General features: G+C 38.4%; 1 protein-coding gene across 1 annotated transcript in view; it reads right to left on the bottom strand.

Moving 5' to 3' along the window:
- The window catches only part of JAG2 (jagged 2), a 70,623-nt gene that overhangs the window by 4,201 nt on the left and 40,464 nt on the right, over positions 1–25,958 (bottom strand). Inside the window, exons 6-25 of the mRNA XM_017807609.1 lie at positions 20,719–20,849; positions 20,214–20,333; positions 18,031–18,144; positions 17,077–17,190; positions 16,421–16,534; positions 15,860–15,906; positions 15,398–15,571; positions 12,928–13,078; positions 12,458–12,622; positions 11,756–11,869; positions 10,639–10,752; positions 10,144–10,257; positions 9,081–9,197; positions 8,390–8,417; positions 7,319–7,404; positions 4,950–5,063; positions 4,639–4,754; positions 2,750–2,995; positions 2,177–2,308; positions 1,015–1,171 (exon numbers count right to left, since the gene is read on the bottom strand). Of these exons, the coding sequence (XP_017663098.1) occupies positions 1,015–1,171; positions 2,177–2,308; positions 2,750–2,995; positions 4,639–4,754; positions 4,950–5,063; positions 7,319–7,404; positions 8,390–8,417; positions 9,081–9,197; positions 10,144–10,257; positions 10,639–10,752; positions 11,756–11,869; positions 12,458–12,622; positions 12,928–13,078; positions 15,398–15,571; positions 15,860–15,906; positions 16,421–16,534; positions 17,077–17,190; positions 18,031–18,144; positions 20,214–20,333; positions 20,719–20,849 (2,468 nt within the window). The remainder of the gene's footprint in view (positions 1–1,014; positions 1,172–2,176; positions 2,309–2,749; positions 2,996–4,638; positions 4,755–4,949; positions 5,064–7,318; positions 7,405–8,389; positions 8,418–9,080; positions 9,198–10,143; positions 10,258–10,638; positions 10,753–11,755; positions 11,870–12,457; positions 12,623–12,927; positions 13,079–15,397; positions 15,572–15,859; positions 15,907–16,420; positions 16,535–17,076; positions 17,191–18,030; positions 18,145–20,213; positions 20,334–20,718; positions 20,850–25,958) is intronic.

Here is a 25,958-nt window from a genome sequence, read left to right as displayed (position 1 = left end):
GCTCGATTCTTTATCATCTACAAAACTGCTGTTCAAGACAAGAACAAAGAGGGTACACTCCTTGAGGAGAGCTAAGGAAATAATACATTTGCCAAGACTTTAACAGATGAAAGGCATTTCCTAGAAGGGAAATGCAAGGAAAGTAGAACCAGGCAATCTACTAATTGTTTGGACTATGGGTGGAAGATCTTCCAAAAGATTATGTTCGGGAGGTCTAGGAAAAAGTTGGGAGAGTCTCCTACCATTGTAAGATTTTTCACTCTGGGGCTTAGTTGAACCTGAGCCTACCAGCGGTCTTGCACAAGACCATCTCCTGCCTCCCCCAGGCAGGAACACAGGCATGCAAAGTCTTCAACCGCTTATTTTGGCACAGCTCTGGGAGAGCCAATATTCAGAGATAAAGGTCTCCAATCTCACTATATCCTCTGTAAGAGGAATGAACATTACATTTTAAGCCAGCTGTGCACTAGTCAGAAACACATGATGAAGAGTGGAGCAAAGTTTTACATTATCACGGCAAAGTATTGGAAAAAAACTATACATCTTTAATTATTGAAGTAAATAATACATAAGCACTTCAGAAGATATTGGTACCACACTGTCTTCCCCCTCCCCATATTTTTAATTCCTCACAGCCTCAGTGCTGCAACATCAAGGGCTGACATTGGCCTAAGGTTAATGTAGGGGATTTGAAAAGGACTGGAACCACACACAAGAGCAACTCCTGATCTTGTGAAAGGTATGCTTAGACTGGGGAACTGCAATGGAAGTTAGATCCAAAACCGCAGCAAGAGTATCTGGGGATATCACATTAGGGATGAGGTTAAGTTTAAACTAGCGCACAAGCACAAAAATCTCGATTTTAAAGCCACTTTCTCTTCAGTTAGTAATCCCAATTAAAGACACAACCTGACCTGTCATTTTCTCCAACACGTAAAGAACGACAAGAGAAGATTGACAGCAGGGGAACAGAAAACACACACACACACAGGAGGTATGCACTGGGAGACTTACCTGATGATGAATTCCCAACAACGATGGTCTCTACTTTGACTTCAGTTACTGCCAACATAACAGTGCTGTTCTGTCGCTTAGTGATGGCATTCACTATTGTATTAGCAGCATTCTGTATGAGGCTATTATCTTGTTCATCTCGGTGCGGGACAAAGGACTAAAGGGAGTGAAGGGGAAAAACAAGAAGTTATTGCAATCACCTAACCATGGAAATGTATTACAGCTAGACCTTAATTGAGTTCACTAGGTTGAATTTGCCTGACAGTAGCTACAAATAGTACTCTAGAAGTTTACCATAGCAATAGCATGGCTGGTTCTGCCCAAACTGCAGATGCAGTGTCAGACTTGGTGGGTAACGTGCCTACTTGCTAATCTAGCATACTTCAAAGGAAAGGCAGTGACTTCCATGTTACTTAAACTGATGAGCTAAACTTAGTCATAGTTTGGAGCAGTTCAATATGTGGATTATCTAGATAGAAGCTTGGACTAATAACAGTCTGCTCTATTTATACCATACAGTTTGCTCCCTGCATCATGGCTCAGCATGTTCTTTACAGTACTAGAAGAGACAGACAGTCCAGCTTCTGCCTGGATAAACATTTACTATGAAAATTAACCCTTTCTTGAAATCAAAGCTAGACACTGGCATCAAGTGATTGAGCTGTAAGTGCCTCTAAAATAAGTCTTGAGCTCATTAGGGCAACAGTTACTTTCATCTACTCATCTTGCACCTTCTTCCACTTCTCACTTAGTACCTTGTGTTTAATGAACACCCTGAAGCAGCCATGCTCTAAATGCACAGCAGAAACCCCTTCACAAGATCCAATCCAGCCACCTGCAACCATATCTCCTTACTGAGAAGGTCAACAGCCCAAGATTTCTGACAGAACAAGTAGGCACCTGTTCTCTAATTTGGGCTGAATTACTCTAAAGACTAATTTATCAGAAGGTTGTAGTAGCCTTCTGTCATTAATGAGACCTGCAATTTCAGCTATCTGCCACTACAGGAAATTGTGAGATCACAAAATTGCTTTGCAGTCAAGACTAAGCCACAGATTTCACCACCTGCATTCAAGTGGAACAAGCTTAAATGACCTCTTCCCCAGCAAAAACTAATAAGAAAACATTTTTGTATATACATTAATACCAGTCTCATACTTACAATAGCGACTTCCACTGCATTCTCTGTAGAGTAAGACAGATCACATAATATTATCAGAGTCCTGTCCCTAGAAACAGTCCTGGTAGCTGGTAAATACCGGATTTCAGAACAGATATTTTCTGTTGTAGTGCCCTGTTAGAAGCAAGGGAGATGGTATGTTTTTAGCTCAAGTGAAAAATGGCACGGAAAAATAAACACCTTGAGTTCTTGCAGTTACTAAAACCCAATGAAGGCAGCAAACACAGTAGCAAGAAAGGGCAGAAAAGTGAAGAACAGGGTTTTGGAATGAAGGGTTAAAAACTGAGCTTGCATGACTATCCTAGTACAGCCTGAGCCCATCTTGAAATGTAAATAGTTCAAGACTAAAGAAAGAAAATAAAATATTCTGTACAAACCCCAATTTTGCCTCACCCTTTAGACAAAGCACAATTCACAGCAACAGAGGAGTCTAGTAATGGATTTTGCAAGTTTATAATAGCAAGAGGTCATACTAGAAACCTTAATCTTCCATGCTGTGCCATAGAATAGATCTCTACATATATTACCATACTTCATTATGAATTCTATTCTTACCTGGGGGACTTTGTCTCCGTTAAAAATTAAAGTAATTCTAGCACAGTCATTGTCCAAGTACCCAGAATTAGGCAGACACTTGATATTGATAGGCAGAGGTTCAGAGGCACTGCATTCTCCCCAGTCTGTGCATGGTGGCTGAAAGCATTTCATGTACTTCTCCTGGCATTCTTGACCCATGGGACACTGGTTATTTGAACTATCCCAGTATTTGTGTAACAGACAAGGTTTTTTTCCACACCACACCTAGAAATTAAAAAAACAAAGTACTGTTACAGGTAATTGCTCAAATCAAAATAAGGAATTCATGTAAGATGGTCATCATCTGCTGCTGACTGTAAAATATCCGTATTTTGATACTGCTGTAGTCTAGTAGCAGATGGAGCTGCTCTTCCACAAAGTGAGGACATTTTGTACGGACAGAAGAGTAAAAAACTGGGCAAAAATAACCTGAGAAACCACTGACTGGGCACATCTCTTTAGAAGCTTGTGGATTTGTCCCACATAACTGAGCTATACAGAAATTTAAGTATTTATTTTAACCTAGTCATCCAGGCTTCTATAATCTAGAAAGAAATATCTCCACAAAGATTAATTTCTTCAATATTTGTGCTGAGACCCTTGACAGAAAATGCTGAATATGTTAAGAGCTGATGTACACTGGTGATAAGCACTGCCACTTCAACCACACTCCCAAAAGAAAACAGTATGCTGGTACCCATAAATTACTGAGGTGCAGGGAGTTTCCAAACAAAGCTCCTTTCCAGGAGTCGGACTTCAAGGATCCTTGTGGGTCCCTTCCAACTCAGGATATTCTGTGATTCCATGTAACCTTTAAGATTCTACATAATACTCTACAGCTATTAGTGTAGAAACTTACAGATTCTTAAAGCACAACTGTCAGCGAGAAAGTGAATTTGTTCTGTTATGCAGGAAAGAACCAAATACCACACACTGATAACTTGCATTTACAGCACCCACCATTTGAGATTCTAGTTACCTTCACATACTGTTATCTTCTGAAGACATCTCAAACTCACAATCACACCACCATAAAGGGTCTAAAAGAGCATTTCTAAATTACTAAGTGCAAGATTTAGCTACTTCTTTGCCTACAGTGTGCACTTCGCTAAAAATAAAAAAAAGATGCTGGATAGATAAAACCTGGAGGTTTTTTAACTGGTGCTCCCAGTGAAAGATGGGAGACTGCCATGTTAGGCAATGTTCTAAGTGCTACTAGTGCTCAGCTGGAGCCACCCACTTAGCCCTACAACTTGCCAAGCAGCACCAACCTTCCTTCTCTCTCTCCAGCTGTGATATAAAGTTGCACAGGTACCACAAATCCACTGAGAAATGCTACCTCAGGAGGGCAGAAAGGCTTGGAGCACATATACTAACACACATGTCCAATCTGCATTTAGGTTAGTTTTACTTTTTCTAAGTCACAACCACCAGGATATAGTCCATAATAAATAAAGGTTGAAATCTGTCAGTTCATAAAGCCACTAAAGGACAATACAAAAAGGCAATTAATACCCACTGAAAAAACTTCTTCCAACATGTCCTTCACCTTGGAACTAATGTTACACAAAATTAAGAGCTCTAAAATTGTGTTTGGAAAGTTTTAGCAGACTAATTTATTTATCCTTTCAAGGATCATTATTCCAGTTAATATTTCATTTTCTGTAACAAGAGCTCTAGAGAGCCTGTTCTAGCAGGTAGAGAGCAGGACAGTACTTAGGATTATAAAGACAATCCTTAAGTACTTTTACAGGAAGTAACTTTTTTTTTTAAACAAAGGAAATTTAGGAGAGACAAATACAAACTTGTGCACGAAGAACAGCAAATTTCAGCCAGAAGAATTTAAAAAAATAGCTCAAAATGCCTACCTTGGTGCAGTCAATACGGCCATCCAAACAGTGGCAGCTGTTGCACTCTTGTTCCCACCGGCTCCCATGGGGAAAAGTCATTCCTTTAAGCCAGCAAGGCTTTCCAATTCCAATGACTAAAAAAAAAAAAAAAAAATCAACAAAACCACACTCAGACACTTCATCTCTTCAAAGTTAAAACCATACAAATTTAAATAAAAAAATACTAGCTACTGTTCCTTACACATCAGACTACTGTATATCAACTCTATACTGGCTACATTGTGCCCTACTGATTTTTGGGTAGAGGTTGATAGCAGATATAGGAATACCTTCTTGGCATCTTGGACCAATTCTTCCAGGGGGACAAGTGCATCGGTATCCATTTATCTCATCTATACAGGTGGCACCATATCCACAAGGGGAAGACTGGCATTCATCAATATCTAGAGAGAAAATAGGTAAAACTCAGTGACAAAGACACAGAACATTGTAATTAATAATTTACTGAGATGTAATTTGACAATACCTCCTTTTCTAAACGCAAAGGACGGTTTCTCCTCAGAATTCATCTCCTAATTAAACAGTTCTATCATTTCAGCAGTAACCTGTAACAGATTTCTCATAATTGCACCCTAATTGAAGTTCTGGTAATTAAAACAGCAGTCATATGCTGACTCATCTCACAGAGCAGAGGTGTTGGAGAGCTGAAGGTGCTAATGCCTTCTCCACATTCAGCTATAGAACAAGTCCCACATCCTGTTCTAGTGCTAAACTCAGACATTTAGGCTTCCTAGAAAAGCACATGCTTTCATGAAGTTATCACAGTGCAAGAGCTGAACAATTAATTTGCTCAACAATGCTCAAAAAAGTGACTTAGTGCAATACAAGTCACCATGAGGCAGAAGAATAACAGTTTGGTTTGTAACACATTTGATGAACATCAATAACCTTGAAATAAGTGAGCAGATTAATTTAGTGCATACATAGTTAGCACGAAAGCCTCTTAAAAAAACCCCCACCTTCCAAGATTCAGAGGTTTAGCTGTAGAAATCTATGGAAAAAGGCAGGGAAGCATAGTGCATTCAGATGCATGGCAAGGTGTCATTTGTTATCCTGGGGAATTGACCAATACTAATTTATGCAACAGTCTACAAAAGGCAACAGAGTCCAAATTCAGAAGCTACAGGCACCAACTTCTTCATTTTCAACCTTAACCTTTCTCTTCCAAAGCATCTTTTGAAAGGTTTCCATCCACTGAATACAAATGGCATTCATATTCAGTCCCAACCCCTCAAAAAACCTGTTTAAATACCAGTTCTTGTCCAACACACAGTATCAGTTCATTTTCTGTCTTTAAAGGACTAAACTTTGAAAGTGAACACAATAAATGGCAGTAGTGAGACTGCTACACATGTAAGCAATAGAAAATAATCAAATGGATAGGGAAGGGCTTTTGGTTCTATTGTAGCTTCCTTCAAAAGTGCACTAAGATGAAGTTTTACATAAACATGTGAGTATCTAAACATTAGTGGGATTTAACTACTCTTTCCTTCTCTCTTCAAGCTATGTAGGTTTAAGAGTCTCCATCCTATGCTGAAAAAAGTGACTTAACTCTGTTTCTGTATCATCCATAAAAGGCATTTTTGTCAAAGCTACTCCTTCTGTCTATACCAATCTAAACAAGTAAAAAACATCTGCAGTTCCATTAAAGCACAGTATTTGTATTTGTCCTACCCTTAAGGGCAAGAAGCACCCAAGCAGAATTTGATATCCCTTTCTGGGTGTCTGGACCCAGATACAGGATGATCTGCCATCCCTGGTTCTGTATCCAGAGATCACTAAGCTGATGCTTCTACAAGTGCTGCAGCTGCCCTCCAACTAGAGGTGGTGGTTTATTTTCTATGAGCCAGAATGAGGATGAAGTCTTAACTTGAAGGCACATTCACCATACTGATGGAGTGGAAGGACCAAGCCCAAAAGCCTCGAGGCTACAGAAGACTCAAAGTCTGATCTTCCAAAGTAGAAATAAGGTAAAAATAAGGTATCTATCCCATACAAGTCAAAATGGTAAAATTCCATCAAAAAACCCCCCCAGAACAATGCCCAAACCCAACCAAACAATAAAACCCCACCACCAGATTCTTCTACAACACTTCAACGCATTTTTAGGGTCTGTTGCTCTCCCTTCTTTTCAGCCTCTATCCTTAGAATAATTGCAGTGCAACAGGTTTGTTTTCTAGCTTTGAAAGACCTTTATCATACTTTTGTTATTCATGTGCCAGCACTTCACTCCTGATGTTTTTGTTTTCATTTGTGAAGTCTCAGGGGATTTTGGTTTCTTATGTTAAGTGGAACACCTGTCGATACACATCACCTTTACCAACAAGCTGTTTGTCAAGAAAAATATTTAAAACTTAAGCTTCTATGAAACCAGCACCCCAGAACCTTCAGAATTGTCCAGTGAAACCCAGAAACCAAATTTTTCAATGTAATTTAGGCCAAGTCATTTCAGCTCCATTTCATGAAATTAATAAAGGCATATAACTTGGCAATATTCACAAGGTATCAGTACCTGGCTTAACAGGTGGCTTCTGCTTCATTAGTTGGAAGTCAGCTAACCTAACACAAAAAGGGTCACCAGGAGTTTGTGCATTGGAATGGTTCAACCATTCAGGCCTTTACCCACGCAGGTACTTACTAATTCTGCAGTCAGGACCAGCAAACCCAGGTGCACATTCACATCGAAACCAATTCACCCCATCAACGCAGATGCCTCCATTGTAACTGTAAAAATAATAAACCTGTCACTACACCAAGCATTCTCAGGGTAGACTCACTAGTCTACAGACGAGTCTTAGGCAGCATGTTCAAATGCAAATTTCCATTGTCCCTATTCTATTTTTCCCTCACTATTCAACAATGCAGAATTAAAAGGTCCCTATTAATTCATAATACAGGTCTACTTAAAAAAGCCATCTGCATTATTTCATTGGTCTCCAGTTAAAAAACTCTGTTAATTAAAGCATCTGCTGCTGTTTAAGGGGACAATTTATTGCTATCAACAGAGAAAGTATAGTGCTAGACAAACAATATTGCTTAGTAAGTCACCTGTTAAAAGAGCAACATCCTACAAATGCATGAGGAAGTATATCCACAGAACTCAAGGAGATGGAACAACAATTCCAAGTGAACATAAAGAAAGCCCAAACTTTTGCAAGTTTGTTTCTTTTTTAATACATGAAACACAGAGAAAGATAAGGCAGATTGCTTCATCCACACACTGTTTTTCACCTTTGACCATAAATATCAACTTCTATATTCAAAATATTCCCATTGTATCTTCCAAAAATTTAATTTTGTTTTTAAAACACATTTAGACATAGTAACTCATTTAACAGGACATTTAAATTTATTTATTGCAAATGAACAGGTTTCAATTTTTCTTTTTTATTCTGCTCAGTTGCAAAGGCTTCAAATGTTATCAAGTCTGATTCACTTCATATCACTGTAATTTACTATTCAGCTCTAGCACAAAGAGTACACTGAAATACTTTTATCTGTTCATACAGAATCGACTCAGGATTGTTTTGTGGTCTTTGTTGCTGTCAAAGAATAGATATGGCATGGCAAAAAAAATGGCTTTAAGATATTTTAGAGAGACTGGCTTCAATTATTTCAGAGTAGAATTAGTTCTAATCTGAAATGGAAATCTATATTACTGTGCTCACTTTTGTTTTCACAGGTACAGAACTGGAGTTCACACACTTACCACGGATGAGGGTTGCAGTCATTGGTGTCTATAAAAAAGAACAATACAGACTAGTGTAACTAGTGGCACAATTTATTTTCTAATACATAATACTACAGTTTAGAAAACAACATATCTGACAAGGAAAGTAAAGAAAAATAATACAGAATTGAATGTTTTCTTCCACACTTGTAAAGAAAGTTCAATTATCATATCACCAGTAGACTTAAAGTAAAAACAGAGCTGAAATTTAGATTTTCCCTCCCCCAGTGTTATGCCTCGGGGGAAAAAAAATAAACAAAGTTGCAGGCTTTACTCCACCTAAGCAATTCATTGTATTGGTATGTCAAAGTAGTTACTGCTATCCTCAGAGAAAATGGCTTATACGCTACTGCTCACCTTTCTGTATAGTTTTCATTATTAAAATTAGTAGTTCTGTGAGGATTTTTCTGCTCTGCACATGTTTCCAAAAGCTATATTTTTACAGAAGGCTGAGAGCCTTATTTTGGCAGAGACTAGATACAAAAAGAAGCATGACAAACTCTTCATTCATTACTCGAGCATCGTCTTCTTTACCTACCTCCCACTCTGAATGATTCAGATATTTTGGCACACGAACCCTATAAACTTGCTTTGTTTCAGTTAAAAGCTCTCTGCCAGACACTCCCAATATCCCAGGGGAATGCAGGGGAAGAAAGGAGAAAAGCCTTACTCTGTGTGCATGTACGTCCTTCCCATCCTTCTTTGCAGATGCATGAAAAGGAATCTCCACTGCCAACACATGTTCCACCATTCATGCAAGGGTTTAGAATACAGCTGCTGTTTTTAGCTTTGAAAACAGAAAAGGTCTGTATTTAGCACAGGAAGCAAAGAGTATGTATCATCTGGGTATGTCAATATCACCAATCCTAAACAATATTTAAATCAACAGTTCAAGACTCACAAGATCAAAAGGCTCCAAAAATAGTCACATCGCATGATAATCTCTCACCTACCTTCACCATCCTCCCAATTCAATTGTTTAATTGAACCATGAAATTTTATTTAAGAAGAATTACTTATTTTCTTCCCCATCTGTGTAAGCATTCTTCATATACTGCTAAATTATTGCTTTGGCAGCGAGTTACCCAGATCATGAGGTGTTCTTCATGACAAGGTACTAGTATTTAAAGTTCAGGTTTTGATAAAAAGCTGCAAATGTATCTAAAAAAGTAGAAAAACTGTACTGAATGACCTTCATTCAGCTTCCTGGTCCTAATGGAAGTTTCATTTTCAGAAAGATGCACCACAGATACTACACTGAATTTCCAAAAAAACAAGAGTAGTTCCCTACAGCAGGCAGTAACCCTGCAAATCCCCCAGGAAGAAGCACTTCATTCCATTCTCCCTGAGTATGCCTGCTCAGACACCTCTCGATCACAAACTTATTCACATTATGACTCCACAAGCCAAGTGGGGAACTAAGTTCCCAGGAAAACCCTTACACAGGGCCTCTGAAGACTAATAGACAAATTAAGACAAGCCCAAGTGTTCTAAAACTGTTCAGGAGAAGCTATTGAAGAGACCAGAAATGCAGTCAGAGGAAAACAGCTTCCCAAAAATCAGTATCATGTCAGGTGAGTAGAAAAAGTTACTTTAAACTTCAGTCACCACCCAACTGGAACAGCTCTGAACTAGCCAGAAGAGTTTGCCTATTTACTAAACAATTTTTTTTTATTATTTAAACACTTCTCTACTTCTTCTGGGTTCCCCTGTAGATAATTCAGAAAGCTTACCAGTGTTGCAAGTGCTTCCTATCCATTCTGGAGGGCATGAGCAGCGGAATGTATCTCCATCATCATAGCATGTTCCACCATTGCTGCAAGTGTTTGCATCACACTGGTATTCACCTATACATCACAACAAAGCAACTTTAGTTTCCATTCCTCTTGTTGAGTTTAAAGATGTACTTCTTAATCACCAAAGTACTTTAAAAGAGACTTAATATTTAAATGCAACAGTACCAGAAACACATAGTTCCACTTGTTGTATTATGGTAAGCAACCCAAAGAATGGAATCTAAGGACATCTCTTACAAAACTGTTTCACTACATGAAGGAATACGTTTTTTAAGTGTTCCATTTTGTGACTGGGAAAATGGAAGAGGTAATGAAAACGTGCCTATTTTTTCACTGCAATTGTTTTATTTTAAATTTCAGGAACTCTAGTCCCTTGAGAAGAAAGAAAACAAATCCTTGGGTAATCTAAAGATCAAAGCAAAGAACACTTACGTGAATGACAAGTTTTGCCTTTCCAGTCATTCTTACACTCACAATAGAAGTCATTTACCAAATCAATGCATCGGCCACCGTTGTGACATGGGTTAGGAGAACAGTCATTGAAATCTAGAAAAACAGTTATTCAACTTAGATGATCTAGCCCAGCCAAGGCCATGAGAAAATACAAAATGCTTCTCTATAAAGAAAATAAATTTTGTACTATTTAGGAAGATGGCGGTCCTAATTATTACAAGGTTATCTTTATATAAGCAAGGAAAAAACTCTGATATAATACAGAACAATATGAATTATGAAAGATTTTCTGACAGCTTAGAAGGACCATTCAGTATGGTTTCTAAGTAGAGCACCAAAGTAACTTAATTTTTACAAACAGCTGTATTCTGAACTTCAGAAAAAGCTTTCTAGTAGGGACCACAGTGTCCTGAAAAGGAGCCCCAACACAGGATATTCACATGAGGCAGTTAAGGCCCCCTTCTTCTGCTTTATGTTTCAAAACAGAGTTAGAGCCATTAGGTGGCTTAACCATATGTACACATCCATGTGTAAGTATACACACATTAAACATATACACAAACATAAATTTTAGAGAAAATTCTTTTCACTTGAGACAAACGTTTTAATAGGTGAACATAATTATTCCAGAACAAACTTCATTTAGACCACACAAAAGGCTCTTTCGACAGCAATAGCTGCCAAAAGCTTCTCAGTCTCTATTTCACATCTGAATTCATGCATGTCCTGTAATAAGTCTCAGCAAGTCCTTGCCATCATGTTTTAGAAGGGGCTTCATTCAGAGCATAAAAAGAAACAACCAGAGTTTCCTCTGGGGTGACTTAGCCATGAACTGGCCTAGTACACTTCTTGGACAACATTTTTGCCTATTCCCAGGAAAAAAAGTTCTCTTCTCCTATACCAAAGAATCAGATCCTGCTCCTATTAAAGGAACAGACTTCTAGAGCAGCTACCCAGAATATCTTCCTGAAAACACTTCTGCAAACAAGCCTGTAATTACAGAACAGAGAAACTACCCCATTATTAACTACATACCACCTCTAACTGTTACAACAAAGCTGTAATATTTGACCCTGCAACACTTAGCAGTACTCACTTGTGTCACACAATTCTCCTTCCCAGCCACTTGAACAGAAACATCTAAATGAATCAACTTCATCGATGCATGTCCCACCATTCTTGCAAGGTTTCCCAAGACAATCATTGATATCTACAACAAAAAGTCAACAATTATTGCACAAGGCTCTTCTCCCCTACTTAAAGGAGCAATGTAGACTTGTGCCTCTAGGAAGAGTAGCACAAAGTTATTACTTCATTCATACATGCAAAAGAAAGGCTCAAACACCTCTTCTCAAGCCTGGTAAGGTTCCTAGCTGTATTGTCCCTCATGCAGCAAGTCAAACCAGAGCATTAAGTTTACCTGGCAAAAATATCCAGGTGTTTAAAAAACACCTAGACCAGAATACATGTGCTACTAAGCTGTGCTGTCAATTTGTCAGTCCCTTCTTTATCACTCTCATGCTGGAGAAACCCATGGCTTCTATGACTGTACATAAAGGTAGTGGGCACTAACACATTCACATTGAAGTTGGACTAAAGCCAGTTTTCTTTCACAGAGGAAGTGTGAACCACTACAAAGACAACTGCTACAGGAAGAAACTGAATTTCAAGCAGTACATGCAAAACAATGCTCTGTGCAATTTTATTAAAATCCAAATGTTCCGTTCTATGTTGTAAAGCTTCAGAACAAAAACTACAGTTTTTAGAGAAAAATAATTTACAAACAACTCCTACTTACTTTCATGACAGTATGTTCCAGTAAAACCTCTGTCACATGCACAGGTAAAGTTCCCTCCTGGCTGACTAATACATCGTCCATGAGGCCCACAAACATTAGATGAAATGAAACGGATTCCTTCTTGGGTAGCATTAGTGAAGACTTCTATTGTACAGCTGTCTATTACTAAGAATGAGAAGTGTATCATCAGAGTAATGACCTGCATCATCAGTTTTTAATTTTATACATGTTAGACAAAAATTAAAACTAAATCACAATTTTATGTCACCTACAAGTTACCATCTACCTCTATAGGTAGATGGTCTATAAGGAGCATTTCTTCTCACTGCCTCGCTATTTTATGAAGTCTACGTGAGTACAATAACATTTCTGCATTATTCTATTCCAAACAATACTATTTTTTTATTTATTTTTTTTTTTACAATGTACCACCACTATATCACGACAGATTTCTGGACAACAGCAGGTACCTTTACAAGAATTGTTCTTGCAGTGGTCCTTGAGATGAGAGCAATTTTTTCCATCATAGTCATCAGGGCAGGCACAGTAATAATCTCCTCCCAGATCATAACATTTAGCCCCATTCTGGCAAGGGTTAGGTTCACAGAAATCAATATCCATCTGTAAGAGAGACCACAGTTAGCAGCAGCTGCTTCATTTCCCAGGAGCAGGCAGCATTATCTGCTTTGCCAAAGACACAGATGAAGCTAATGTACAAGGAACCTCAAGGTTTAAGAAGGTTTATGAATCATACATATTGCATTCCATCCTGCAAGACACAAACTTCAGCTTACTTTAGTCCATCCTAACCCAAAGCATCTGTGCCACTGCTAAGAAGATACTCCTCTGCAGGAAGCTGAATCAGCACATTTGCAACAACTTATCAAAGAGTTACTTAAGCCATTCAGAGACATCTCATTGTGACTGCTGTGGATCACTTTAAGTCACTTCTCTGTCCTTCACATTCATGGACTAAGTGCTATAATGCAAGTTAAATACCAGCGCACTTGTCGGCTTTGTGTGTGCAAGAGATTTAAAATACACAGAACCTGAACAAAATCCCATCCTCTAGAGCAACTTCTCTTCCTATCTCAATTAACACAGAGAATTTATTACAAAACCACACAGCTTGGAACGGACCTCTAGAGGTCAGCTACTCCCCACCTCCAGCTCAAAGTAGGTCTGGTTAGACCCAGCTGCTCAGGGCCTTATTCTTACAGATATTGTCACCGTGCCAATTTACACACAGATACATGAGGTACATTTTGAACTCTTACCATCTGATTCAGAGAGCAAAATTTAAAACCAGCTTTCACAATATAACCTTTAACATAGACATTGCTGTGGCAAAACAATTCTGCTGCTTTCTGCTTTAGACTGACACACAGGATCAGTGATTCGTGATGCCCTAAGTTGGTCTCAAAACCCACAAAGCAGCCTCAAAAGGGATATTTTTACATCACAGTATCTTTCCTCCAAATTGTTATTCTTAAGGATTGCTTTTCTCCCCCCAAGTCAGTTTTTCCTTCTTCACATCTCTCTTGGGAGAAAGACAGCTTTCAACTTTACAGACATAAAATTAAGCCCAATAGCGGTTTTTCATCCCTATTTTTAGCAGTTCAGTAGTTAAATAGGAGAAAAATGCAAAATTAGCCAAAGCAGAAGGAACACAAATGGTGCTAAGTATTTAATTCAGAGGAGCACATACAATTTCAGCAAGCCATTTCGTGCTTTCATACGGAACATTCAAAGCAAACTATAAAAAAAATAGCTAAGGGCTGAGAAAGATTCTCAGATCTCCTCTATCAGATGTCTCCATTTGTTTCCTTCCATTAGTGTAAATTTCCCCTTCCCAATGCAAGTTCAGTAGCTGGTACTTTAGCATCTGGAATCAATGGTAGATATTTCCTGCAACACACAAGGCAAGCAGCCAACTCTCCCCTATTATTCAAGCACATTTGCTAAAACTTTAGTTACACAGTGCTGTATGAATCAGCCCAGAGTAGGGCACTCGGGTTATGATCCTTATGCAGAAATGGTTCATGAGCTGCACCAGTTTTATTAAACTGGTTGGTACCTGCAGCCCTTTTTAATTTTGAATAAAAGGAGGGCACTGCTTCTTTAACAATGCAAATAATAGAATAAAATTGCTTCAGCATTTAAGACAGATCACTCCAATGTCCTCCACAAAAAATTCTGGAGCAAATCCAACAAAACTCTAACGTAATGCCTCCAGTTGATGCTGCCTTGCTAAGCATAACACTCACATGGATTTGACTGTCAGCAAAAGCCAGAAAGTGTATACTTAATGCAAAATAATTTTACATCAAGAAGTCTAACATTCTCCCTAGAAAGAGGAATATCTTCATTATCAAGAAGTACTTCAGGAATTATCATTAGGACTTCAATATTTTATATCTGAATCCTTAAGCACTGGAACTACATGTTCCTAAAATGATCTCAAAGTTCTGAGAACTAATACTTCCATATCTGCCTGCCTTTAATAATTATATTAATTATCTACATTATATGTAATATAGATAATTGATAAATAATTAATATACTCCTAGCAACAGCAGTAGGATTACTTCAGAGTTATCAGGATGAGAACTTAAAGCATTCTAGTGTAACAAAAGGACGAAGGTCCTGACAATTGCAAAGGAAAATGTTTCAAGCTTAAGGAATACTTGCAGCCTTAAAACACTTAGGAAGGCCAACACCTATATGCAACAACTTGTAGTTTATCAGGCTGCAAATTCAAGTGTTAGAGCTACTATGACAGCACTGCACAACAAATTTGCTTATTCAGAGTATCAGGTAACAGCTACGACAGTCAGTAATGCCTCAGCCTCTGGTCACTCCCATTTAAACCCAGAGATATATTTCTTTCAAGAATTCAATCCACGAGAAGTATTGCAGTAATGTCTCCACTGCCCTCACCTCGCAAAAGACTCCCGAGAATCCCTGTGAACACAGGCAACTGAATCCATTCACCAGGTCTTTGCACCGGCCTCCATTTTGGCAGGGATTGCTCTCACACTCATCTGTTTCTACCTCACAGTTTTTTCCTGTGAAACCACGAGGGCACAAGCAGTGGTAACCATTCACTTCATCCTTCAGAGGCAGGAAGAAAAGAAGCAAAAGTGGAAAGATTTGTTTATTGATAAAACTTGCTCACAAAAACTCAAGTTATTTCTATATTCTGGATTTGGGAACCACCAAAAGTTATTTTGTAGCACCACATAAAGTTACTTTGTGAAAGGAGTGCGAGAGTCTGCAAGTGTAATACTACGCTTTTAATATTTAACCTCATTTAAACAACCTGTAAATCCAAACTACAGAATTCATAACTAGGCAGAAAAAGATTAATTTTCAATATGGAATGTAATAAGTAAGAGTTACCTTACAAGTCCCTCCATGCTGACATTGTCCATGACAGTCATTAATATCTAGAGATAAAATATGCAAAGTGTTAGAATTTATACTGGAAGACTAAGCCGTAAAGTATGGGTTTGGTACAAAAAGGGAGAACAAATGATTTTCAGAAAGGACTTTTCTATATGTTTCAACAGAAAGCAAGGATGCCTGATATCTTGAGAGATTCTCATTTTTAGAAATATCTAATAAAAACTTATATTCTATATTTCTATTACAACATACTAAAAGAGTCAAATGTCAAAATTTTGTATCTAACATTTTAGCATAAAAATATTTTAAATTGAATCAGTACATGATATCATTCAGAAATAGGAATGAAGAGTGTATATTTGAGCTTATTTTAATACCTATTAACTTTTAAAATAAGTTTTCAAACATTATTTTCAATTTTCATGCTAAAAATTCAAAAAATCCTGACAACAGATATTTTTTCTTGTACAAGTATGTGCACTATCACTTATCAGAAAATCTTTTTTAAAGAACAAAACATCCTACTGTCATCATACATACTAAAGAAATACTAACTGATATGACAATTTACTCCTGTCCATCCTGGAATGCAGTCACAGTAATATCCACCAATGAGATTTTTGCAAGAGTAAGCATTAACACAGGGTTTCCCCTCACACTCATTAGCATCTGTGAAAGAAGAGAAAATAAAGAATAGAATAAAGAACAAACCCAGAAACAGATTACCACAGCACCAAGCAAAGTGTCCATGCAGTCAAAGCATCAGCAGCTCACATTATACATTGGTAGGGCACTAAAACCACTTATATATCACAGGTTTTTAATGCACACTTGCCTACAGTAGCACATGCATGTTATCTTACTCTTCCCTTTCCCAAAACTCAAAAAGATAATATGTTAGTCAGGGCAAATCCTTTCTTGCCCCCATAAGCTTAAGTCACTCTTCTGCCACCATGAAGAACCATCACCAATGCTGCATTTTACAACAGAAAAGTTATGGGGCATTATAAGTAAGCTCAAGTTGGTGCTCAAATAGTTAGATTCACCTGAAACTTCTGGCTTCAAGACATACTAAAGAGGAGCTAAGATAACAATAACACAACATATTCCACGTTTTCTTCAGTAAACATCATGCCAGAAACATACACTGTTATTCATCACTTAGGAACAATCTCCAGTGGTCATCAAAACTTTGGAAGGCAATTACTTACCAAGCTGACAAGTTGCTCCAATCCACTGTTGTGGACATATGCACTCAAATGCATTAACACCATCAATGCAGGTCCCTCCTTGAGCACAGGGGTTAGAGGCGCATTCGTCAATATCTGCAAAGTCAGAGTGCGCCTTCCATTACACGGCTTAAGGATGGGCTTAGCAGGTTTTGGTTTAAAGTTATTTTGAGATGAAGGGGGAGAATGTACAAACAAGCTTAGGAACAAACCAACATTCCAAACCTAACTTTCACTTAGGCTTTTCTCACATCTAAGATAGGGCAAAGGGAAATTCTGAAAATTTCTATTTGCGAACAGCAAGAAGACTCAGTCAATCTGCCAGCAATTTGCAGATTGAAAGTCATGTTCCTAGATCATGACATAAGTTTAGCCAGTTTTGGTTTCGTGGTTGGTTGGGGCTTTTTTGGTCTTTTTTGGGAACAGTTGCTGTTTAAAGATGGATAAGCCACCTGTATTCCAAATCCCAGGAAAACCAATTACAGAGATCCACAATACATTTCAACCACTTTCCTGTCTTTCAATCCAGACATTTAAGTATTTAAGTGTACAAATCTACTCTTCAACCATTTAAGAAAGGGAAGAACCCTTCATCCTCACATTTATATTTCTTAAGATGAAACCATTCTGTATTTTCCTTTAGACTGTTTAAGGAGTCAGGAATTGTCAAACAACCTTTGCCAACAGGGCATTTCTTTGGATATGGTCCAACTATGCTTTTGATAACCTTTATTTTAGATCTCAACTGCATCAAGTCAGTGCTGCTGGCTGCATAGTACCACTCCTCTTTTCAGTCCATCAATGCTTAGCTGTTAAAAAGTCAGGTAAAGTAAAAGACTACCACCAAATTCCATACCCACAGAACGTGATGTTACCAAGTTAGCTGCATCAGCCCTTCCATCCTAACAGGTTAGTCACCAGTAAATGCATACCCACCAATAGCACATGTTGGTCCACTCCAGCCCGATGGGCAGTGACACTTGAAGCCTGATGAAATTTCGTGACAAATTCCACCATTAGCACAGGGATTAGATACACAAGCATGCTCCGCTGGGAAGAGAGAGAGAAAGACATTCTTGCTAAATACTCTTCCAGTATCCAACAAAAGGAGAACTTGTGGTTAAAAACTGCATCGATTAAAAGTGACCAAGAGCAGGGGCAGTGGAGAGGTGCCAGTACATGAGATTGGAGCCTTCCTCTCCCAGCTGCAGAGAGTTAAGATTCCCAGTAGAAAACTAAAGCAGGATTTTGCTGAAGGTGCATCATCCTTCCTATCTAATGACTACAAAGCCTAAACAGAGACAGGTCACTCTATTTCAATATCCCACAAACTAGAAAAGTTTCCCATTAACATTCTGCTTCCAGAATTCCACCTCCAGAGTGCTGCAGCACTTCTTTTAAATTCAGTGAGACAAAACAGATATGCTGTGTTCAGAGGTCTGAACAGCACTAGTAACTTAAGTATCAAAGTTCTGTTTAGCTTCATTCTAATACTGTTCCTTGGAAACAGCAAAGAACAGAGGTGCTGGCAGTTCTGGGCAGTGCTGCTCGTTGTCACTCCATGTAGGGTGTAACACTGGCAGAAGCTGCACTAAGCAAGAATCAGGTTGAGGAGGGACAAGCTCTATGCCATCACTCTTGGTGTCTTCCCTTCTCAGTTGGAATCTTTCTTTCAGGGATGTTATCCATTTTGAAAACTGAATTTACATCGTCTATGACCCTTCGTACTAGTACCTAAAGCAGCTCATACACCAACCTACTGTTAATAATCACAACAGCTCTGAACAATGGTATGGCTCCTTTTTCACTGCCTCCTCACCTGAAGAGCCAAGGTGCTTTCCCCACAGCTTTCAGGACAAGCTAAGACAAGATTTCATCCACTTTAGCCTAAACTTTGCATCATATTCTACCAGTAGAAGCAAAATTCAAGTTTTGATAGTATCTTTAATACAACAGCACTTCATGGAAGTTCAAAGATCTACATCCTGATTAACTCTGAAAACTTTCTGTAATACTTAGTCAACTTAAGACCAAGCAGTTAAGTGAGAGAAAAAAATGGATACTTCCTATCTGAACTTTTAACTATCAAGGAATAGCAAAATTCATAGTGAGAAGACTGGGAATATCACATGTAAAAAAAAGGATTTAACAATCCATCATGACAGAACATCCAACTAAATACTACATGTGAGAAACTTAAATCAAAAGCTCTAATTTTTCTTCAAACATCAAAACTTTAAAGCAAAATAGGAAAAAACTAGAAAACTGCACACTTGTCCATTTACCTCCAAAGTGAGAATAATCATGAAAAGTCTGCAAATACCAAAATTGTCCCCAGAATATGAACATTTTGGTCTTTGTGTAACACACACTAACAAATAGAAAAAAGCAACATGCTATCTTCGTACTGTGGTTGAGATAGGAAGCAGTTTTTCATGTTGGAAAGACACAGATCTGTTAGACTCAAGTCACAAAGCCATACTTCATCACAAATGTGGTTTAAATGCTTTCCTCCATTTTGGTAATGGGAACAGGGAAGACACTTTTTGTTCAGACTGCTCAACGTGACTCTGTAAGACAGTTTGAGCACATTTCCATAGTACTCAACATCTGCATTATTAATCCAAAAGTATTAGAAGTCCCATATTAAAAGATTTAAGTTTCAGTTGATTAAAAAGGATAGCTAACACATTCAGCCAACTAAAAACTGGGCCAAAACCCCACATCACAGTTAAAACTACAGTGTCCATCACCGCTACCTTCCTTAGACCCCAGCTTGCATAAAATGCATGTTTGTCAGCAAGCCAGAAGACAAGAAAATGGGTAGTGGGGAGAAAGGTAACAGGAAAAGGTGCATGTGTAACCTATTTCCATGAGACTACAGCCCAGTTGCATGTGAGGATTAAGGAAGTGAAGAACTCTAAGGGAAGAAATATTCCCAGTCTCATCTAAATCCAAAGGAAATTGCTGCAGCATTTCTGTTGCCCTCAATGATTTTTTTGAAGAGCCAGCATAAGGCACTAGATAGGAGAGACAGAGCTGGCATATCCCCACTGAGCCTATAAGAATGCCTAAGACAGTTTCAGATTTCCAAAGATAGATGTGATATCCACAAGTACCAATTTCGCAGTTCTTTCCAGAGTAGCCATCTGGGCAGGCACAGCGATACTCATCCGGCTCAGTGTTCATACAGGTTCCACCGTTCAGGCAGGGATGGTGATTTCCACAGTAATTCAGATCTGGACAGAGAAAAGTGTCAATCAACAAGGAACACAAATCTCACCATTTCAATCCCTGGTCAGATACACAGATGCCTTTCTGGCTTGAACAGCATTCACCCACATCATCCCCGTATTCCGTGAGCTAGCCTGTCATCTGGTAACTATCCACAGAACAAGGAAGAATGAACAAGAGACAACTGCATGAGTTAGAAGAGTCAGGACCATTCAAGCCTTTTTTCTTAAACTTCTTACACTTATGATGCTTAGGCACCATCTGCCATAAAAGAATTAAGGCACAGAAACACTCAGGTAGTTGCACACTAGCAGAAAAAAAAGGGGTTAATGAGTTATCAGTTAATCATGCAACTTAAACTTATTTTTCCTGTACATTAATGTTAAGTACCTTTGTTACAGAGCAGGCCACCCCAGTTGGTTTCACAATTACACTGCCATGGTTCATTACAGCTCCCATGAGCACAGCCTGGGTAGCGGACACACTCATCACAGAACTGTCCTTGCCAACCATAATGACACCTAAGATGTAAGTTCACATGTTAAAAGTTAGCAACATGATGCTTAATTATCAGCAGTACATGTATTTAGAACACCACACTTACCATTCTCAAGAACAAGGTCAACTGCTCAATGTGCAACAGATAACAAAACTTTATTTATCCTGTTTAGAAGGGACATACTAGTCTTGTTGAACATCCTTACTGGAACTCATCCTGCTTCAAACATATTACATACCCTGGCAACAAACACCACCAAGCACTATGTGTTATGAGAACTGTACATGAATTAGCTGTTCTTTCACAACAAGTCCCATCTTCACATAATCATCTCACACTAGGATAAAAATTGTGATTGATATAAAAAAAAAAAAAGTTGAAATTGCTTTTCAAAAAGGAGGCTGCTGGCTTACTGCACTGAGCACCACAGGGTTTTTCTATGAAGAGAAATTTCAAGATAATAGCTACTTTGCTCTAGAGTGCTACAGCCTTAAAGGACCAGGGCAGCCAGAGAGGCAGCAGTCTTGCCAATTTTCTCAAGGCCTAATTTCTCAAGAGAACCCTTCTTATAGATTTACTCTGTTATAGCCTCAGTGTTCTCTACTGACACTATGGAAAAAGTACTCTTTGGAGAAAGGAGGAGCAAGAACAGAAACAAAAGCTATTAATAATTCATTTGGCTTAGAGTTGAATTCTCCCCCCCCAAGATTTCTTCAGAGACCAGTATCTTTATGTTAATCTGTAACAGAAGCAACTGTTTAGGCTATAGAAAAGTGTTAAAAGTCTGAACTTACAAGAAAAAAAAAAAAGAAAAGGGCATAAACTAATGTTTTTTCTTAACGTATATTTCACACATTTTAAGTAACAAGAAATAGTAAGCTTGCTCTTTTGAGCCAACAAAAGAAGTGTTCTGCCTGTTAAAGAGTATTTCTTATACAGAATTTAAGAGACATACTAGCAACAAAGAGATGCATAAAAACACTGAATGGGAGTTGGGCACATGCATGCCACTGCTGCCCTAATGCCTAGGGGAAGAAAAGCATTAGAAATGCAACTGTACATTTTTTAGATTTAACACTACCATTCTATTATCCACTTTTTGAACAGTATAAAAGAAAAGAAAATAAATTAGGTCTTTGGGGTGCAGTGAGAAAAGACAAGGAGGAGATATATAAATGAGAAGTCTTGGTTCCTTGTGATTCAATCCCCTTCCACTGTTTCAGTGAGCTGGATCAATCCCCAGAGCAACAGAACAAGTTGTGCTGGCAGCATAGTATTTAAATTTCTACTATTTACATCGGCAGAAAGAAACTAGGTACAGATCTTTGCAAGGCCATTTTTTTTCCATATATAGTTCTTTTTTTCCAAATAAAGCTCTACTTTGAGCTCTTAGTCCCAGTACCTGCTCCTCATTGAGAACTTCACAGTTGTGGGATCCCTAAGGAGAACCTCAGCTGTGTTCCCAGCCCAGAGGCCTCAATTGCTCATCTGAGCAAGGCTGTCAGAAGCCTGGAGAACACACATATTTTAGATGCAGTTTTCTTTGCTGTATTAGCAGTAAGAGGAAACAAATACCGCTCCTGCTAAATTTGATCTCTTCCTTCCTCCTCAAGGACAGAAAAATCTTTTCAGAGGCTGGTAATAAACAATAAAAAAAGCACTTTACTGGCCCCAACCCAAATCTTCATCTATGCCAAACCTGGCACTACTGCCAGTGATTCACCATGACTATCCTAGCCAGAGCCAACTCCCCACCCACATACAACAAGAATTTTCAAGAGCTGAAAGTCTGCATCACAAAGCAAATAATCACAATATCTCAATTTGTTCTCCATAGCCAATGGATAACAAGATTCTTTGTTAAACATTGCACTGGTACTTAAGAGTACAAGGAAAAATACTGACACCTTCTAGAACTTGAAGGCGTCTTAAGCACCCACTTGAGTTTGTAGGTGTGCTTGATGGCATTAAAATGAATTCAGAAATAAAAAAAGGTTGCTGCTTTTTCATGATATTCAACACAGTCAAAGTTTACTGTTAAAGTTGCCACCAAGCCTGAGGGAAATAATTTCTAGAGGCTAAAAGCAGTCCAAAGGAACACACTGTTTACAAGTCAAAAGGTTACTATGTGGTAAGCTGATCAGCCCTCAGTTTACAAGGAAGAGTAAATTAGGATTTCCTCTTGAACAGGAAGTCTGGTCGCATCCTATATTAGCAGGTGCTAGAGCAGCATTAATTCCACTTCCTTCTAAAAAGATAATGTTTGCATGGATATTGGCTCACCCTGAGAGCAAGATGTGTTCAATAAAGAGAAACCAACTCAGAAACGGGCATGTCGTCATTTATGAGAAAAATATCAAGCCGAAACACAAGGATGAAAAAGGTTAATGAGCCACTATAAGAAGTCCAAAAGGTACAGACACAAAAGCAACATCATCAAGAAAAAAAACAAACCAGAGTTCCTTTTCGAGTACCAACCACTTGTGTAAAAGCCAAAGGGAAACTGCTAGTGCAGCAAACAGTGGGCTAAAGTTACTTCTTCCCTGCACCCCCCACCAGTAAAGAATCAACTAAATTGCAGTTCTACATTTTTCACATCTGACTAAATAAGAAAGCCAAATATAGAGAATCCATAAGGATTCTCATTGTTCAACGGACAAAGAAAATTCTTATTGGAATCAAGATTCTACTTCCTTTGTCCTTCCCCTCTGCTGACTTCATCAGCTCTAACGTGTCTTTACAACCCAGCACATGCAAAACAAAAATCAGGCCTGGTTTAATCTTAGCCTTTTGCTGGGTTATTAGCAGTACAAAGAAGCTACCATAAATAGATTGTTACAGTTTAGTAACTTCCTGACTGGAGGTTGAAGTACAGGCATCTGCTCCCAGACCAAAGCATCCCTTTGGGTCAGAATTAACACAGTGTAATAGGGAGAGAAGAACAATTGCTAGTTATCTTGAAACCAAGAACTTGCAGAAGAGACCTGGTAATTCTACAGGCACACTTCACGGCTTCCATTTTTCTTAGATGAGAGTCTGGCGGCAAAAGAAAATGAGAATTCAAATAAAAGCCTGGAGAAAGGGGAGGTGGCAGGAGTTAACATTAGCAAAAATTCTAGATAACATTTCAGTCTTCAGATTAAAAAAAGAAAACCTGCAACTGTGCAGAAAATATACTGTTGTCATTGACAAGTAGATAAAGTCACAGTAATTCAGCTCAGTGTATACTTGGCTATAATACGACAATGGGGCTTCAAACAGCTGAATTCCAGGATAAGAAAAAAAGACTTTCTACAGTGAAACTCAGTGTGTTTAAAGTAGTAAATTTAGCATCAGGGAAACCTACAGAAGCACTCATCACTACACACAGTTCAAAGGTACATATGTCCTCAGAGGTAGGAGCAGGAGGAAGTGGGGAAAGGAAAAAGAAATATAAGATTTGCATTTTTTGGGTTTTTTTTTCCCCAGGGCCATTAAAGAGCTAAACTCATCAAGTCCAAAAGAACAGATTTTTCTACGGAACTACGCTTTCCCTACATTCTTTTGAAACAGTTATAATTAGGGAAAAAGTTGACAGTGGTCTTTGCTTTCCTCTGAGGATGTTTGTGTTATAATTATTTAGTGAAATCTAGGTTGAAATTGAGTATTTCTGAATCAGATGGAACAAGATCCAATGCTGCTGTATGTAAAAAGATTCATTACTGGGAGGAAAAGGCCCTGAGCAACCTGGTCTAACTAGACCTCCTCAGGCAAGGAGATGGGACTTGATGATGCTGGAAGTTTTATTCAGACTCTATTTTATGATAAATTCTACAATGGCAGTTATGGAAGTGATGTGGAACAGTAAAGAGACTCTGATGGTCTGTAAACCATGGTCTCTCAGCACCTTGCATGATTAACTCCTCCTTATCCCAAAGGAGGATGCCTATCTGCTAACACAACAAAAAAGTTAAAGTTGACCACTGAGAGCACCCTAACTCAAATGTTTTGTACTATCTTCATACACGGTTTATTCTCCTGGTTTAATCACTTCTGGTTATTTGAGAGTCTTGAACCTTCTGTGCAGAAAGGTCAGCTGAGAAACTTCGTCTCACACATCTCATCCAATCACGGATCTACTCTGGTTAACCTTAAGAAAAAAGCTTCGTAATAGAAAAGAACGAGAGGATACCTAAATAAATTCTGTTCTACACCTATCTGCAGATCTGTGTCAGAACTTCATGCATAAATACACCTAAACCACTAACGTGAAGAAAGTCAAGACTATTTCTGCAATCTAGGTCAGAATATGGGACCTAAAAATAAATTAAAAAAAATCTCAGGGAGGATGTAGGCAACGTGGTATAAGCCTTTAAATGCCACAGGTTACACTTTACTGGTATATTGCTCTTTCTACAAAGGTTGAAGTGAAGATAATTATGACATACTTACACATATTTTTTAAGCATATTCTTTTGGAGAGAGCTTCTCCCAATCATGTTTCAAGTGGAAGCTGGGGCCAAAACACTCAACACAGGAAAATGAAGCAGAACAGTGACATTAAGAGCAGAAGCAAAATGCATCATTCAGGGGTGGGGGAGAAATAACCCCCTTAAATAGAAAACCACTAAATTTTCTAATGACGTGAACAGGATGGTGTTGCATAGGCCAGAACAATAGCTTTATATTAGTTATTTACTTAAAATAACTATAAGAAAGTCTGTTTAAACTTTTAAGAGATTACTTGTTGCATAGCAGGCAGCAATATTGTCTAGCTGTTAGATCCTTCTATGCTAATAGGTAGTACAGTACTCATTCACTAAGATTTGTCACAGAAACACTTTGTCTACTTCGAAATAGGCAAGACAATCTTGTGAATAGGAAAGGAAAATATGCTTGTTAATGAACTCAAATAATTTAATTACCTGAAAGCTTGTTATCTTTTCCTCTCACCCCCAGCATTCTTATCACACCAAAAGATACAAACCCTTCCCTACAAGCCTTTTTCTCCTCTAATAAAGGAAGTTATTGAAAGCTAACAGTCTCTCCCCAGTACTATTTAGAGTTTTGACAATGAGTTGATAGGGGAGATGGTTCAACATTTTTTAGTGAGAACACTTCTCAGTTAACTCACAGTAAGTGGCTCTAAGGG

Source organism: Lepidothrix coronata, unplaced genomic scaffold (genome assembly GCF_001604755.1).
Source record: "Lepidothrix coronata isolate B3197 unplaced genomic scaffold, Lepidothrix_coronata-1.0 Scaffold19, whole genome shotgun sequence".
NCBI lineage: Eukaryota > Metazoa > Chordata > Aves > Passeriformes > Pipridae > Lepidothrix > Lepidothrix coronata.
The sequence above is the reverse complement of the archived record's forward strand: the minus strand, read 5'-3'. Positions and strand labels throughout refer to the sequence as shown.